This window comes from Spermophilus citellus (assembly GCF_964194105.1).
Source record: "Spermophilus citellus genome assembly, chromosome: 8".
Taxonomy (NCBI): Eukaryota; Metazoa; Chordata; class Mammalia; order Rodentia; family Sciuridae; genus Spermophilus; species Spermophilus citellus.
Genome location: NC_138189.1, coordinates 152,379,577 through 152,397,571, shown reverse-complemented (window position 1 = coordinate 152,397,571; position 17,995 = coordinate 152,379,577). Strand labels below are relative to the sequence as shown.

Below are 17,995 nucleotides of genomic sequence, written 5' to 3'. Positions count from 1 at the left end.
GACTTACTGGATTGCGATGTTGACTGTGCCACTCATTTACACCATGACCTTGGCCAGGTTGTTCCCCTCTCACTACAGGGAGAATAAAAGGATTCATAAGCTTGTAAGGATTAAATGAGTGAATACGTGGGAAATACTTGTAATAGTACATTGGATTATATAGTACATCCGATATACTATTACAAGTATGTTGTACTCATTATTTCATGTACTCATGTTCGCATTATTTCATATAATATATTCATAATGCAGTTAGCAATTAAAATAAGCCAAATAAATTGATTGGGATGGGTAAAAAGGAAGCTACATATCAGTGGCTTTTTTTCTGCCCTTTTTTCCTAAGTTCAACTCTAGAGCTGTGTTTCTTAAAAACTTAAGTAATACAGGGACACATTATAAAGAAAGTAATCAGATTTCTAAGAATATTCTTACAAATTTCAGTTAAAGGAACTGCATTTATCAAATTTTGTCATCTTTTGATGACATCTTGATGCTGATGCAATCAGAAGCAAGTGCAAGTCACAATGAAATATGGTTAGCTATTATAAGCTGTTCATTCAGTGGATTTAACATTTTAAGTCTTTGAAGTTATCATCAAAATAAAAATAAAATTTAAACTCATAAAACATCTTTAGACTATTTCAGCAGACCTTAGTATAAGAAATGTTGCTTCTGAAGTGAGGATAACCTCTTGTTCAGTCAGATTGGTGATTTTCTATGTATCTGAAGCTCTAGTATCCTTACTTGTTTTGATCTGTTGAAATTTCTGCAGTAACACCAGGCCTGCCTGCTGGTGGTGGGTGGCAGCAGCTGAAGCTGATTTGGGTCAGATGGTGAGTGAGACAGGATAGTGCCGGTTGGGGCCAGCTCGAGGTGGTATGGTAGATTGGCTGGGAGCTCTTCTGCTTCTCCTCATCTCCCACTGCGTTCTCTTAACCTTCCTCTGTCTGTGCCCTTCCCCAGCACTCCAGACGCTCCTCACTAAGATGTGTAACCAGTTGTCTTTTTCAGAATGTTTGTTTTAATAAACACAGCTGAGAACCTGAAAGACCTCTGACACTATAATCTCTGAAAGTGGACTTTCTAACACTTTCAAGTTTAATAAGGAGAAATGTAGGTATATCTGTTTTTGCATAGTTTTTTATGTTTGTAAAATAAAAGCATACCTTCTAGACAAATTAGTCCTCATTTCCCCTTTTTATAAGTCTTCTTTATAAAAATGTAATGATCATAGAGAATTATTGATGTAATACTTCAAACGGGGCATAGTTATACATGGATTATTTCAGATTTATTAGGACAGAATTCACTTAAGATACATTAGGCATTATATAATTTTGTACATCCTTTTCTCCCAAGTTTGCTGAAGGAAAAACCAAAGATTTCTTTTTTTTTATATACTAAATGATGTAAATATTAATTTATGCCTGATTGTTCTCTATGGAAAAGGAAAATTGGGTATCACCAAAGACACAATAAGTAGTTTGTACTCTCGGTTTCTTCCCAGTGGGACACAGCAGAATTGAGAGTATGGGGTCGAACAGGAGTCCTGGGAGGGGAATGTAGGGTGGGTAAGGTGGGAAGAGAGGGTGCAGGGTAGCTGTCTTCTTATTTGGAGGGTTGAGGTCAGGAGCGAAGTCCATGGAGTTCACACGTGGTGCTTGCTGCCAACCTTGAGGGTAAGGTTATCTGGGAAGCTCTGAGGGCAGTGAAGAGGGTTTGTATCAGCCACTGACACCAGGGTAAGTGGATTATGGCAGGCAGCCAGACCATGCTGAAATTTGAGAACTGAGTTTGGAATTTGTTATTCCACAGGGTCTTTTTTTTCTGTTTTCTTCTTGGAAATATGAGGTACAGTGAAGAGTAAATAATTATGTCTTAATACTTACATTTCAAATCTGAATTATCATTCATAGCAGTTCCATACTTTTTCAGGGCATAAGCCCTGTCTGCATATGTGGCCCTAGGCACATGCTCAGGGTTCCAACAGTGGTTAGGCACAAATTTTAAATATTCACCCTAAATAATGTCTGTCAATATTTAGAAAAGCATTTAGGTCACCCAGCTCAAAAAACAAAGTTGGACAAAACGGTTTGTTAGGGAAAGCTACTGGGTTCATTTTGGCAGTTCTGTGATTTTAATACTTGTAGTTCTAGCATAGAACTCTGGCCTTCCTGTCATCTAATTATAGCGTGCAAGGGCTGATTGCATGTGCTCTTTGACTACAGGCCTTGGCACTAATAACCCTAAACAAAGCTGTAGGCGCTAATTACCTCCTTTTCCTAATCTGGGTTTTGATGTGCTTTTGAACTAGCAGTCTTCTGGCATTCTAAAATGCCCCATCTTTGGAGACATTTCCTTCGGAATTCAGGAAACTAGATTTTTAAATAGAAGGTTTTTTTGCAGGAGTTTTTGATATTGTAAGCCTATAACAGCAACCAGTGTGTCTTTATTTATTTATTTTTACTGCCCAATTAGTATTGCCTGCATTAAGTAGCTAAGTGTAAAAGTGTGCTTTATAGTACTTGTGAGATGTGTGTGGGTTTTGAAGAAAATATGGAGATGACGAAGAGCATTTATCTGTCTCCAGATTGTCAGAGTCCATCTGTATCTAACCAGTAATATAGTTCTGTATCTCTTTTTACCATGCTTTTACTGGCATTTTTTACTAAGTAGGTAGAGGGAATAAAAAAAGAGCTTTGAGTTTATATCAGCCGAAAGAAAAGTGATTGACTGAATTACTTAAATGCATCTCAAAAAAATGACAAGGCAGAGGGCCTAGGTATAGCTTGGTGGCAAAGCACTTTCCCAGCATTCACGAGCTCTGGGTTGCATCCCCAGCACCACAAAAACAAGCAAAAAAAAAAAAAAAAAAGAACAACCAGGGACTATTGCTTTTTTATTTTACTAAACAACCAGACTCTTTCAGCTGGTGTCCTTGCATGGATACTGTTGATTAGCTGGAAAAAGGAAGACTTTTATGCTTTCTCTGGACCCTTGACAAAGAGAATGCAATTCCATATAAACAAAGAAAATTTAGCTTATAGGTTTTTTTTTTTTTTCCCAAAACTCAGTAAAGATTCTTTGCTAGTTTTTTCCTTGCTTTTTAAACTGTTCTATGACTTGGGCCACTCACTCTGACTCAATATCTTTCTCTTTACATTGGGGTTACTGACCTACCATTTATCAAGCTCATTGTGAGGATTAAATAAGTTCACATCTGTGGAATGATTAGAATAGTGTTTAGTAATTATCAGTGATTATTAGCTACTGTTTTAAATTGAGTCAGTATGGTTTCAACCACACTAGTAGAGAGAAGATTTCAGCTCTGCCTTTTGCCATGTGTGGCCTTAGGAAAGTTACTTAACCCTTTAGTGCCTTAGTTTCTATCTGTATGGCAGAAGTAATATCAATACCCGTCTCCAGCTTGTGTGACACCTAGAGAAGTCAGGGCATGTAGAAGTGCTCAGAGAGATGACAGATAGTGAGCCTTTTGTAAGTGTTCTCAAAATCAGCTTTATCAGGAGGCATGAAAGTATTTTGTACATGTATGTGGGTTCTATACTGTGGTCAAGCAGAAAAACAAAATAAATCATGTGTAAGCACAAGAAATGAGAAGTGAGACCACTGAGAGGAATAGGTAAGAAAGTAAGTACTAAGGAAGCACCCCGCAGGGAGAGAGAATAGGGAAGAAGTGAGGAAAGTTCCAGAAAACTTTCCCTGCTTCTAAAATTCATTTATTTGTTTACACACAGAAACACAAGAATTACAATCCTCTACTGGAGTGAAGGCTCTGTGGCTACTGTTTCCTGCTCCATGGCATTTATCACACCCTGCTGTGTTTGCGTAGTTGGTCATCTGTCTTCCCTTCTAGATTGCAAACTCTTTCAGGGCAAGAAGGACACGGATGTCTTGCTCATCTGTGGAACCCTGGTATCTGGCATGTGGAGAGTATTCAAATCTTTTTTTTTTTTTTTAAAGAGAGAGTGAGAGAGGAGAGAGAGAGAGAGAGAGAGAGAGAGAGAGAGAGAGAGAGAATTTTTAATATTTATTTCTTAGTTCTTGGCGGACACAACATCTTTGTTGGTATGTGGTGCTGAGGATCGAACCTGGGCCGCTCGCATGCCAGGCGAGCACGCTACCGCCTGAGCCACATCCCCAGCCCTCAAATCTTTAAGTCGATTTGAAAATGCAACTTTTCTAATATTTTCTCACAAATAATCCTTGAAAAACTCCCTTAGCTGTGTATAACCAATTTGCCTTTATTGAGTGTAACATATTTGTTTCTAACTTTTTAATTTCTCAGTGTTTAAAGTCTCAGTAATTATTAAAATTAAGGTTGTATGTAATTTAATATAATAATTCTTGCCACATCTTTAGGAAAAGACAGTTGTTCACCCACTTTATATCTTGTTTCTTCTCTATTCTTTTCAGAGTGTATTGTCCTTTTTATTTGTAAAGCAACATACTTGATGCTTCAACTAGTGGCTTTTTGCCATGCATTCTTAGTACTTCTTGGAATATTTGGTTTAGGAAGTAGGGTAATTAGTATATAAACATCGTGTAGCAGAACAACTCTAATTAGTGCCTTTGGCCTGGGTACAGTGATAAACAAAGTTAAGATGCACGTCAGCATTCATCCTGACAGCTTGTAAATATCCTGTTATGGCCCTTTGGGGCAGCGTTCACAGATATATTAAATCATGCAGTAGTTTGAAACCTTGAGAAAAGAGTTTCATCATGTCATTTTTAAATGGTCTTTGCATGATAAATTAGCTGTCTAGCTTTGAAGGCTTTCATTAGTCTTAATTATCCAGAAATCCTAAACTTGCCATCAAAATGTATCCCTAATAACATTTTACATCTTTAGTGAAATGTTGCCTCTTTAATCTGTATCTTAACCAATTTCTTTCTTTTTTCAGGGGGAAATGGAGATGGGGAGATTAAACCAAGGGGCACTTAAGCACTAAGCCATACCCCCCAGCCCTATTTATTTTTTATTTTGAGACAGGGACTTACTACATTCCTTAGGGCCTTGCTAAGTTGCCGAGGCAGCTTTGAACTTGAGATTATCCTGCCTCAGCCTCTTGAGTTGCTGAAAGAGACGTGTGCCACTTTGCTCAACGAAATAGAAGAAAACTTTGCAAACTTGATAAAAAATTATATATACAATGTCAATACTAAAACTTTAAGAAGATTTTTAGACAAAGCACAACAGACTTGCTAATATTGATGTCTTTGATACAGATCTGACTAATCCAGTAGGAAAAAACAAAAATGAAATAAAAACGAACAGAGGGAAATGGTGAAAGGGGAAAAGACAAAATACACAAACAAGACAGTCTTATTTGGAGATTATATTTTGTGTACATAGCCAAACTTGGCAAAGAGAAGCGATATAATTTAAAAAGTCAGTAATCCTCCCCCTGCACACTTACCAATAACTACATTTCAAAATGTCTGATATTTACAAAATCTAAAATGCATTTAGATATTAGTCTAACAAAAATCATAACTTTATGGAACAAATTGTAAAATTTTACTAAAGGTGATAAGGGAGTATTTGCATAAATGAAAAGCTATAATGTGTATTGGTGGTGGTGATGGAACACAGGGTCTCACATGTGAGAGGCAAGTAAGTGCTCTATCACTGAGCCACAACCCCAGCCCCACAACATCATTTCTTACCAAATGCTATTCTAATTAAAATTATAATAAGATTTTTTTAAAGAACTCAGTAAATTGACTTTTTAAAAATTTTTTTTAGTTGTCAGTGGACCTTTATTTATATGCACTGCTAAGAATCAAACCCAATGCCTCACACATTCTAGGCAAGCAGTCTACTACTGAGCCACAACACTAGCCCCAGTAAATTGATTTTGATAAAGAAGAAAGTTCCACAGATAGCTAAGTCTGTTTCAAAATGAATCAGGAAGAAGAATTTTTCATCCAGATTTTAAGTTTTTTTTTGGTGGGAGTGGGGGCGGGTACCGGAGATTGAACTCAGGGACACTCGACCACTGTGAGCCACATCCCCAGCCCTATTTTGTATTTTAGAGACAGGGTCTCACTGAGTTGCTTAGTGCCTCACTTTTGGTGAAGCTGGCTTTGAACTCGTGATCCTCCTGTCACACCAGATTTTACTTTATATTAATAAAAGCATTATGAAACTGGCACAGAAACAGGATCAGACTAAAGAGACAGAAAACTGGTTAAAAGCAGACCCACGGTGGGAAAGAGGAGGATTAGTCAGATCTGTAACAAAGACATCAGGATTAGCAGGTTTATTTGTCATGCTCAGTATTTCTTGGAAAGACTGGTTTACAAATCTTTTTTAATCACCTTAAATCATATACCATGTGAACTCCAGAGAGAAGAAAGACTTAAAGTGACAGGTACACCATAGAGCTAATAGAAGAAAATGTAAGAGAATATCTGCCCCATCCTGGTATAAGGAAGAACCTCTTAAACTGTACCACAAAAGGACAGACTCTTGAGGGATAAATAGTTAGCTTTTCAGTGGTTTAGTGAATTATAGGATAAGTGCATTAACATAGAGATAGATTGAAAGAAGATTTCTGCAACATTGAAAGCTGAAAATTGTTAAATATGTAATATAATACAGGAACTGCTTGCGAAACAAAAAGAATAAGAAGAAACCAATATAAATAAAAGCAGTTTATTACTTGACAATTCATGGACTCCTGAGTATTCAAGTGTGTGAAGAAGGTTGTTTGACCTTGAGTATTAGAGGAAACTAATGTCAACAACAGTAACATATTCCTTCTCACCCATCTCTCTGGGAAGAAGCTTTCAGAAAGTCAATTGGAAAATCAGAACATAGGTGAGGATTTGGGACATCCAGGATGTTCATGCACTGCCTGTGGAAATGCAGACTGATGTAGCTGGTCTGTAGAGCAAGTGATCTCACAACATTTGCAAAAGTAAGTAGGTGAATGACTTGACACCCAGGAGTCTCATTTCTGTGTGCATATTCCAAAGAAACACAGTGAGTTATATTGTTGTGTATAGTGTATGTTCCAGGATGTTAATTGCAGAGTTGTTTCTGGAATGTAGAGTTGAGGACAGCTGAAGTGGCCATCACTAGAGGATAGTTGAGTGGTGGTGGAAGAATGCCTCCTGTGGAGCACTCATGTGGTTCAGAGCAGCACCTGCGTGTGCTGCCAGTGCCCTCCAGCCACAAGCTCTTGGGAGCACACACCTGTTGGTGGGACAAGCTGGGTTTATTAATGATACCTTGTGGGAAGAGGGAGTGCACCCTTCAGGGAGTTGGGGGACGTCTCAGCAAAGAGGATGTCAGGGGGAGCTTGAAAGAGCTGAGTTTGTGTGAGATGACTTGGGGGACATTTTAGGAAAGTGGGACTTTGTTCTAGGAGGGATATTTAGGGAGCCAGAATAATTAAGTAGTTGGTTATCTTAATTGAATCCTAGGAGGGAAACACTGAAGAGGTGACTGGAGGGCCCTAACAGTCACTCTTACCAGCTTGCATGGAGAATATATTTATTTTTGTGGCTTAGACAGTATGTATATTTTGCCTAAATTGTTCACATTAACAAAACAGCTTATGCATCTTAGTCCAGCTCGGACAGCATGGGGGTCTTATTGGCAACACCAGGCCAGCTCCCAGGCCTGCTGGTCTCCTCAGGAACAATTATAGAAACGTCTGACAACAAGACCAATAACAAAATATCACTTACGTAAATTAAATATGTAAGTAAGACATTGTATGTTCTATTTCAATTTATAACCAGGGTCCTGGACCAAAACCAGAGGTTTCCATCTCTAGTGGGGTTGAAGGGAAGGGTCTAGAGGCAGATGTTGGGGCTGACAGGAAGTACCGGGTGACAGGAGCACATGGGGACTGCTGTGCAGTGTGCTGCAGATGGGGAAGGGTGGTTCAGTGGTCTGCACCTTGAGTCCAGAGCTGGTCTACACTCAGAAAGTGGTGAAGGGAGCACCAGAGTATGGGCTCAGCACCTGTCTGCACTTCCTTGCCCTGCCTGGTGGGAGGCTGTAGAGGAGAATGCCTTTTTTAAACTCTTCCTTAATCTTTCATTTCTCCCAGCAAGAATGAGCCACTGTAGCTTGTAAGCATGTTGATGCTTGCTGAAATAAAACATGCCCACCAGTGTAAAACGAGAGCATTAATATTTCATGTGGGAACTTGATTTAGCTTTAAACAGACCCAAAAGCTTTGGAAGTGTTAAAAAAAAAAAAAAAAAAAAACTACAAAAACATAGAATAAAAACTAACCCAAAACCCTCGCATTAGCTTCAGAGGAAACCTAGTTTATTGTGACTAGGTAAAAAGATTTCCTCATAGACCTTGAAATTAGTGGCAGTGAGCACATTATTATATCATCATTTAGCTTCTTAATTAGGAAAGAATTTGATGTTTTAGGAGAGACAGCCCTGCCTCCACCCTGAGCTCACCACTGATTCTTTAAAGCTAGTGTCCTAGTGTCTGCAGTGAATTTCCCTGAGTTTCCTTAATAAAGATTCAGAGGCATGATTTTTTTCATAAAAAAACAAGCTGCCTTTTGATTTTTATATTTTTATGCTCATCTCATCTGGAGCACACACAGTGCTCCCTCTCCTAGTGTCCTCGTATATCTTGCTTAATCCTTTTCGGGGTTTCATCAACATGGGCCCCTTGGTCCCAGGGAGGAAGTATCAAGATCAGCTGCCAAGCTGCAGGCCTGTCATCCTAGCTCAGAAAACTGACGTAGGAGAGTCACAAGTTTAAGGCCAGCCTGGGCAACTTAGAAGACCCTGTCTCAAAAATAAAAAGTGCTGGAGAGGTAGTTCTGTGGTAGAGCACTTTCCTAGCAACATGTAAAGCCCTGGGTTCAATTCCCAGTATTACCAAAAAATAAGAGGAAAAAAACAAAAAAGATAAGATAAGGTGTTTAGGAAGGTCTGCCCTCTCTAGTATTTTAGTTTAATTGGATGTCTTGATGTTATATTTAAAACATTCTTCCTTTCAATTTCCATCATTTTATTAGGTAGAAGAGAAAGTATACTGTGTTAATTTTATGTTGTGTTAATCAGCTTTGCATTGCTGTGACCAAAATTCCTGACAAGAACAACTTAGAGGAGGAAAAATGAATCTGGGCCTCACAGTTTCACATGTTCAGTCCATGATGGGCTGACAGCATTGCTCTGGACCCAAGAGAGGCAAAACATCAGGGCAGAAGGGTGTGGTGAAAGAAAGCTGCTCTGCTTAAGGTGTCCAGGAAGCAGGGGGAATGGTAAGGGGCCACAGGTCAGACCTACCCTCCCAGGGCATGCCCCCAGTAGCCCACCTCCAGCTATGCCCCAAATGCCTACAACTACAACCCAGTCAGCCCACCATGCTAGGGTGGACTGATTAGGTCACAGCTCTCACAATCCAATCATTTCTGAATTAACAGAAGCCTTTGTTGACACCTCATATCCAGCCATAACATCAAATCTTATTTAATTATTTATTAAACTACTTGAATTTTTATTAATATTATACGGGCAAATATAGAACTTATAAGTATTGAAACCCCTGATGTTAATTTTTAAAAGATGATTATTCCTTGTTACACCTTCTCTAAGGATCCATGCAGAGTTCTAGGTTTCATCCATTTCAATTAGTAACTATCACAAATTTTATTTAAGAAATGAATATTTCTCCATTCACATTCTTGAATTATACCTTTAATTGGTGACTTACTGTGAAATTTTGCTTATCAAAACATGTTATAAAATCTCTGTATTATAAAAGATCTTTGCTTTCTTGAGAGAAATTACATTGTTTCCTGTAGAACTTATTCATCCTGACTCCTGGTTTTAAACTGTTGAAAATTTCTGTATTCCATCTTTAAATTTAGGTTGCAAATTTTGTTTATGTAGTTAGGATTAAGAAGAAACTGTTTTCAAAATTGGGTTGTGTGTAAATTATCCAAATTCAGATTTTCCCATAAATCATAGTATAGAATGATAGCTCACAACCCTTTTTAAATTCATAACATGTCTGACAGGTTGTTTATGATAAAGAATATTAGAAAAATAATCCTTCCACAGGTGTGTGGAATTCCATGTACCCCTGTGCTCCCGTTAGTAGTTATACATGGGCTTCTCACAGCTCCACGTATTTCTCTCCAGATTGCAAAGCTCCTTTACACTGAAAGATGAGTGAAAGGTACTTGATCCGTCATTGAGCTTCTAAGGTCTTCAGTTTTATTCTTCTTTAAGACTGAATAAAACTCCATTGTATATACATATCCCACATTTTCTTAATTCATCTGTTGACAGGTACCTGGACTGATTCCATATCTTGGCAATTGTGAGTTGTCCTGCTGTAAACATTGATGTGGCTGTATCATTATAGTGTGATGATTTTAGTTTTTTTTTTAAGAAAATTTTTTTAGTTGTTGACAGATTATTATTTTATTCATTTATTTATATGTGGTACTAACAATCGAACCCAGTGCCTCACACATGTGAGGCAAGTGCTCTACCACTCAGCCACAACCCTAGCCCCCATGATTTTAGTTCTTTTGGATAAATACTAAGGAGTGACATAGCTGATTCGTATAGTGGTTCCATTCCTAGTCTTTTGAGGAATCTCCATACTGCTTTCCAGAGTGGTCCTACTAATCTGCAGTTCCACCAACAATGTATGAGTGTATCATATCTTTTCCTCACATTTTCATTAGTATTTATTATTATTTGTATTCTTGATGAGTGTCATTCTGACTGGAGTGAGATGAAATCTCAATGTAGCTTGGATTTGCATTTCCCTGTTTGCTAGAGATATTGAACTTTTTTTTTTTCATGTAAAAAATTTGTTTGGCTATTTGTTTTTCTGTTTTTGAAAAATGTCTGTTTAGTTATTTTGCCCATTTATTGATTGGGTTGTTTTAGTACTAAATTTTTGAGATATATATGGGATATTAATCCTCTGTTGGAAGAGTAGCTGACAAAGGTTTTCTCCCATTCTGGAGGCTCTCTCTGTTTCCTTTGCTGTGTAAAGCTTTTTCATTTGATGCCATCCCATTTATTGATTCTTGGTTTTATTTCTTGAGCTTTAGGTGTCTTATTGCCTGTACCTAAATGGAGGGAGTGTTTACCCATGTTTTCTTCTAGCAGTCACAGAGTTTCTGGTCTAATTACTACATTTTTGATCCACTTTGATTTGACTTTTGTGCAGGGTGAGAAATAGGCATCTAGTCTCCTTCTTCTATATATGGATGTCCAGTTTTCCCAGCACCATTTGTTAAAAAATGCTATCTTTTTAGATGTGATGTCATTAGTGTTTTGTGTTTTAGAATAGTTTCCTCCATTCTTGCTATTTAAACTTTTAACTGTTTGGATTTTATTTTGCTAATTGATATGGATTTGGGATTAAAGCTAATTTTTTTCTTCTCCAAGAAGAGTACTAATACCATTTGGGTAAAGATCCTTTTCTCCACCATTAATTTTTATACCTTTTTAAGCTATATTTAATTCTTACATATAAAAATATATTAAACTCTTGCATATTAAAAAAAGGCTCTCTTTTCTCCAACATGTGTTTTTAATACCTTTCTCAAGTATCAGATGACTATAAGTATGTGGGTTTGTCTCTGTATCTTCTATTCTATTCCATTGGTCTTCATGTCTATATTGATGCCAATACCATGCTGTTTTTGTTGCTGTAGCTCTGTAGTATAATTTGAGATCAGGTATTATGATGACTTACGCCTCACTCCTCTTGCTTGGGATTGCTTTGACTATTCCAGGTCTTTTATTCTTTCAAACAAATTTTAGGACTTTTTTTTTTTCCAGTTCTGCGAAGAATGTCATTGGTATTTTGATGGGGATACATTGAATCTGTATAACACTTTTGATAGTATGGCCATTTGTCAATATTAATTTTGCCTATCCAAGGACAAGGGCGGTCTTTCATCTTCTAAGGTATTCATTCTCTCTTTAGTGTAAGAATGCATACCTTTTGAAGAACTCTTTTTAAGGTAGACAGGGACAGGTAGCTTTCCCTTCAGATGCTGGGACCTGGAAGGAAAGGAGGAGGGGAGTCTGTTACTTCTCCACATTGGGAATAGAACTTAACACAGTTTTCCAAATATGCATGCACACATAGTAAATGTCATCCTCTTTTCACTGCTCTAAGGATTCGTACTTATAGCATTGGACAGTCTGCTAAAATCATTAACATTAAATGTTTTCTTTCCAGAGGAATTTTGTCAAAAAAGAATGTGAAGTGTTTTAGGGATGGGAAAGCAAAGAATTGGTAGTATAATTTCTTATTTAGCTGTCTTATAGGTCCACTCTGGAACCACAGTGATTCCCCCCATTTTAACCTGCATAGTAGTAGGTGACACCACCTAGGTGGTAGGTGGTTTTGTATTCATAGGGGTACATATGTGGTACCTTTGTCTTAAAAAGTAATTGTGATTGGCCTATAATACGAGCGTCACTACTGATATGTAATTCTTAATGTTTCCAGAAAACATGGACCAGAGTGTGATTTGTTTTTTTGAGGAGGGAATTATGCATCTGTTAAGTAAGATAAATTTTTATTTGGGGCATTTATACTAGAATACTGTATTCTGATTCTTATGTCTTGCACATTTATAGACAAATAATAAATCTCGTTTCTTCCCCCCCCCCAGCTTTTAATAAATAATTTTTTCCTTTTTATTTTTAAAAAACTAAATGACAGTAGAATGCATTACACTTCTTATTACATATATACAGCACAATTTTTCATATCTGTTTGTATATAAAGTATGTTGACATCAATTCATGTCTTCATACAGTGTGCTTTGGATAATGATGTCCATCACATTCCACCACCCTTGTTAATCCCCTGCCCCCTTCTTTTCCCTCCCACCCCTCTGCCCTATCTAGAATTCATCTATTCCTCCCATGCTTCCTCTCCCTACCCCACTATGAGTCAGCCTCCTTATATCAGAGGAAACATTCACCATTTGTTTTTTGAGGATTGGCTAATTTTACTTAGCATTATCTTCTCCAACGCCATCCATTTTCTTGCAAATGCCATGATTTTATTCTCTTTTATTGCTGAGTAAAATTCTGTTGTGTATATATATGCCACATTTTTTAATCCATTCATCTACTGAAGAGCATCTAGGTTGGTTCCACTGTTTAGCTATTGTGAATTGTGCTGCTATAAACATTGATGTGGCTGTGTCCCTGTAGTATGCATTTTTAAGTCCTTTGGGTATAGACCAAGGAGAGGGATAGTTGGGTCAAATGGTGGTTCCATTCTCAGATTTCCAAGGAATCTCCATACTGCTTTCCATATTGGCACCAATTTGCAGTCCCACCAGCAATATATGAGTATGCCTTTTCCCCATATCCTCACCAACACTTATTTGTTGTTTGTCTTTATAATAGCTGCCATTCTGACTGGAGTGAGATGATATCAGAGTAGTTTTGAATTGCATTTCTGTAATTGCTAAAGATGATTAACAGTTTTTCATATATTTGTTGATCACGTGGGGCTAGGCCCCAATTCCTTAATCAGACTCCTATAGCACAAGAATTAAAACCAAGAATCAACAAATGGGATGGATTCAAACTAAAAAGTTTCTTCTCAGCAAAAGAAAAAATCTGTGAGGTGAACAGAGAGCTTACATCCTCCGAGCACATTTTTACCCCTCGCATATCAGTTGAAGCACTAATCTCTAGGGTATATAAAGAACTGAAAAAGATAAGCATCAAAAAAAACCCCAAAAAACAAAAAAAAAAACAAATGACCCAAACAACAAATGGGCTAAGGACCTGAATAAATGCCGTTTCTACAATCAAAGAATTTCCTGAGAATATAGGTGCTCAAAACCTGAAATTAGTTTATCTTAAAACATTTCAGTGTTTTGAAGGAGAAATATATTAGATATTATATTTACTTTGTTCTTTATAAAGTAGTTTTAGCTAAACCTTAAAGTTGTATTTTATTACCTGACATACCAGTAGTAGGTGAGTGGTATTCTTTTTCGTCTTACATGTCTGTGTCTCTGCTTTATTTTAAAAGAAGGTTCAGAACACTCTTCTGTAAAGGGCCAGATAGTAGATATTTTAGGCTGTGCAGGCCACCTGTGTTCTCTTCTCTCCCCTGTTCTCTTTCTCCTCCTCTATATTTTGTTTGTGGTCTTTGGGAAATGCAGGTGTGTTGATGCACGCCTGTAATCCCACTTGGGAGTGGACAGGAGGCTCTCAGATGCAAACCCAGCCTCAGCAACTTAGTGAGGTCATAAGCAACTTAGTAACACCATGTCTCCAAATAAAAAATAAAAAGGGCTGGGGGTCCAGGGATTTGGCTCAGTGGTAGAGCACTTGCCTCGTATGTGTTGAGGCACTGGGTTTGATCCCTGGCACCACATAAAAAATAAAAAATAAAATAAAGGTATTGTGTCCATCTAGAACTAAAAAAAAATTCATATATAATATATATTATATATATATATATATAAATTTTTTTTTTAATAATAAAAAAGACGGGCTGGGAAGGTGCTCCTGGGTTAAAATCACCAGTACCTTCCACCCCTCAAAAAAAGATTATGAGATATACATACTGATTTTACCAAATATGTAATTTTCTTTAAAAATTTGATTTCAAACAAGATGCCAAAAAATGCTATCAGTCTTTTTTATATGTTAAATTATCTCTACAGTCCATGATTTTTAACATTCTAAATTTTCTGAGATCTTTAAAAATATTATTTTTTATGTTTGTACATATTTGAGAAACTAAATCTGATTGTGAAAAATGAGCGATTCATGTTGTACTACTTACACCATGCTGAGTACTGTTTGACTTTTAAAACAATTATTTGCCCAGTGATCTGGATGTGTTCTATAAGACACAGAACTTCTACCACATTTATTTATTACAGAGAACATCCTTTTCAATAATGTCTGGGATGACCATTTTTTAAGTGAAAATAAGCAGTGAAAAGCCATAGGATCATAGCCAGTAATTGTGCACTCTGGTTGGCTTGGAAATGCAGTCATTGAGAAGATGTTATACCCTTGTGTCAATGACATGTCACATAGCCCTATCTTGTCACAGAGTAAAGCTTAAATTCAAGTATGCTAATTCCCCTCAGAGTCTATCCTTGTATTTAATAGATGAAGTCTAGGCTAGGCTAATTTGGGGCTCACCCCTTCCAAAAAACATGATTGGTTGATGAATTTCTAAAAAGAACTGAGTCCAGGAATCTGAAGAATTAGAGTAATGTTGGCAATAATAGGATAGATAATGTTCTAATAATGTTAGTAATAATAGAATGTACACTTAGCACCCATGAGGCCCTGAATTCAATCCCTAGCCCCACAAAAAGAAAAAATAAGGGCTGAGGTGGTGGCTCAGTGGCAGAGCACTTGACTAACACGTGTGAGGCCCTGGGTTCGATCCTCAGCACCACATACTAGTAAATAAATAAAATAAAGCTCTTGTGTCCATCTATAACTAAAAAGAAAAAATAAATTGTGCTGAGCTTTGAATCTAGTAAAACATTTGAAGTCACATTTATGATAAGAATGCAGTGCTAAAACTTCATAGTTTTTTAGTACTTCATACGTTAGCCTAGGAGTACTAATATAAGAATTATTTTGAAGCAGTCCACTCAGGATTTCTGTTTTAGTTTACCACTGACAGTAGTACAGACTGACTCAGGTAGGTAAGGTTGTGTCTGTAGTTTGTGTTCATTGGTCATTCTGCAAGTGAAATTGCTCTTTGATTCATACTAGTGATGCCATGCAGAAGAAATATAAGCCTGTCTCTAGTTAGTACTCTAGAAGCCAGCAGCTCCTCACTGGAAGGAGTGTGGGAACTGACTGACCCGCCGTGCCAGCCTCCCCTGTGCTGGGCTTGTTGTCCTTTCAGGAACTGCTCAGAGGCAGAGGGCTTCCACGTGCCTACTCTGTTGTGATACAAGGTTGCAGGGAAGGCCTTGGCCTAAAAAGAGGAAGGAGCCTGCAGTGAGCTCATGTGACTACCAATTCTGAGACAGGATATTAGGAAAACCTTGTAACCACACATGTAAGCTGTGTTCTCCAGTCAGAAGTTGGTGTTTCTACATTTTCCCATGTCTCTTCTTCCTGTATGTTCTCATCATTTCACCAGTCCGTGTCCCTCTTCCCATAGCCGGCTGCAGTCTCTGTTGCCACAGCCTCCTCTCCCTCAACCTCTGCTCCTTCCCTGTTGTATTTAAGTAGGGAAGATAGGGAGGGTTATTTCCTGCCCCTGCCCCCCAACTGTAATACCTTTGCCCCTTGATGTTGCCAGTTCTTTTGTTTACTCTGAGTTGTCTGTCTTCTGTTATTCTGGGATTCTTCATGTTTTCTGGCTGCCAATCCCTTGTCAGTTACATGTTCTGTGAATGTCTTTTCCCAGTCCTGTTGCCTCTCAGTGCTTGGTCTCCTGTGGCCTTTCAATAGAGGAGCGTTCTTCACTATGACGTAATTAAATTTAGCAGCCTTTTCCTTCATGGTTTGTAGTTTTTATGTCTTTCAAAGAAATCCTGTACATCCAAAATCTTATTTTCTAGTAACTGCTTTAAAGTATTAGCTTTTACATTTGGGTTCTTAATCAATCCAATGCAGAGGCTTCCAGATTTACAAATTTGTAATTATATAATTTTTTATATACCTTTATTTTGTTTATTTTTTAATATTTATGTGGTGCTGGGGATTGAACCCAGTGCCTCACACATGCTAGACAAGCCACAACCCCAGCTCACTATGTAAATTTAAGTTAATTAAAATCAAATAAAATTTAAATTCTGTCCCATACTAGCCTTTGTGGTTGATGTCTGCTCCGTAGAACAGTGTAGATGTAGAACATTTCCGTCCCTGCAATAAGTAGCCATTTGGGGTTCCCAAAGGCCTTTACCAGGATGCTCCTCTGCTGAAGGGGAAGCTCACTTCTCACTCCTTGGGACCTTCTTGTAAGATCAGAGCTGCTCCCAGCAGAAAGCTCCCTTAGATTCAGGAACTTACTTCTGTTCTTCCTACTTCTGCTGGATCCAGGCCCATTAGTACTTATTCTCTGATTCCTTCAGTTAGACCCCCCCCCCCCCCACTAAATTTTGTAGTTATCCTGCACAGGAGTGTTTCCTCACTGTCTAGAACCCCCCCACCCCTTTATCAAAAACATAATGATCCAGCATTCAGACTTACATTATTTTAACTAAAGTATAGTTCACTTCTATGAAAATTCAATTCTTTTTAAACCTTAATTTTGAACTCACTCTAATTTGAATTGAATGTTTGATTTTTTTTAAAGCAGCATATTTTTTTAAAAAATCCGAATCTAGTATTTTATACTCTACCTTTGATTAGGCCTCTCTATGCAGTGAATACATTTTAAAATATTTCATATTCGGCCTTAACTTTAAATATAAATTATAAAAATCTTTGCTTTATATGTCTGAGGTACTCATGAAAAAATAATAAGTCCATATTTTTTTCTGAACAATGCAGTGTTGATTTATTTTGTGTTTTGCTTGCTCAGTCAGTGGATGCCTTTAATTCTTGCCAGAATACCAATAAACTCTATGTGAATATAGGAGGGCCTGAACCTGACCCTTCTAGTAAAACTGCTGAAACATGATTTGGTGAGGAAAATTTAAAAGCTTTAGATTAACATAGTGAGAACAACCCAACTTGAAGTATTAAACTGTTGTATAATTTTTCAGTAAGCTGCTGTCAGTGAAAATACACATTACTGTAGTGCTGTCAACTTTAAAATAAATTCTCTAGATATTAGTTCACTCAGAAAACATCTGAAAAAAATTGAAACAAATTCTTAAAGTTTCTGTTTTTACATCTCTAATATACAAGATTTTATGTGTTTATCCACATAAAATGTTTACTTACAACGTAATGTATGGAATTAAGATTGCAGATACATCAGTATTACAGATTATTCCTAAAACACTCTCAGGTACTGAAAATGATAACTCTAAGCTTACCT

At 37.4% G+C, this 17,995-nt stretch overlaps 1 protein-coding gene across 6 annotated transcripts in view; it reads left to right on the top strand.

The window, feature by feature from the left end:
• AFG2A (AFG2 AAA ATPase homolog A) overlaps nt 1–17,995 on the top strand; it is a 271,565-nt gene that overhangs the window by 151,998 nt on the left and 101,572 nt on the right. The window contains exon 15 of one of the 6 annotated variants that reach the window (XM_081303102.1): nt 964–1,063. The exons of the other annotated variants lie outside the window; for them this stretch is intronic. Coding sequence (XP_081159228.1) covers nt 964–1,038 — 75 coding nt within the window. The 3' untranslated portion in view covers nt 1,039–1,063. Of the gene's footprint in view, nt 1–963; nt 1,064–17,995 lie in introns of those variants that run through there. 6 annotated transcript variants of the gene reach the window in all.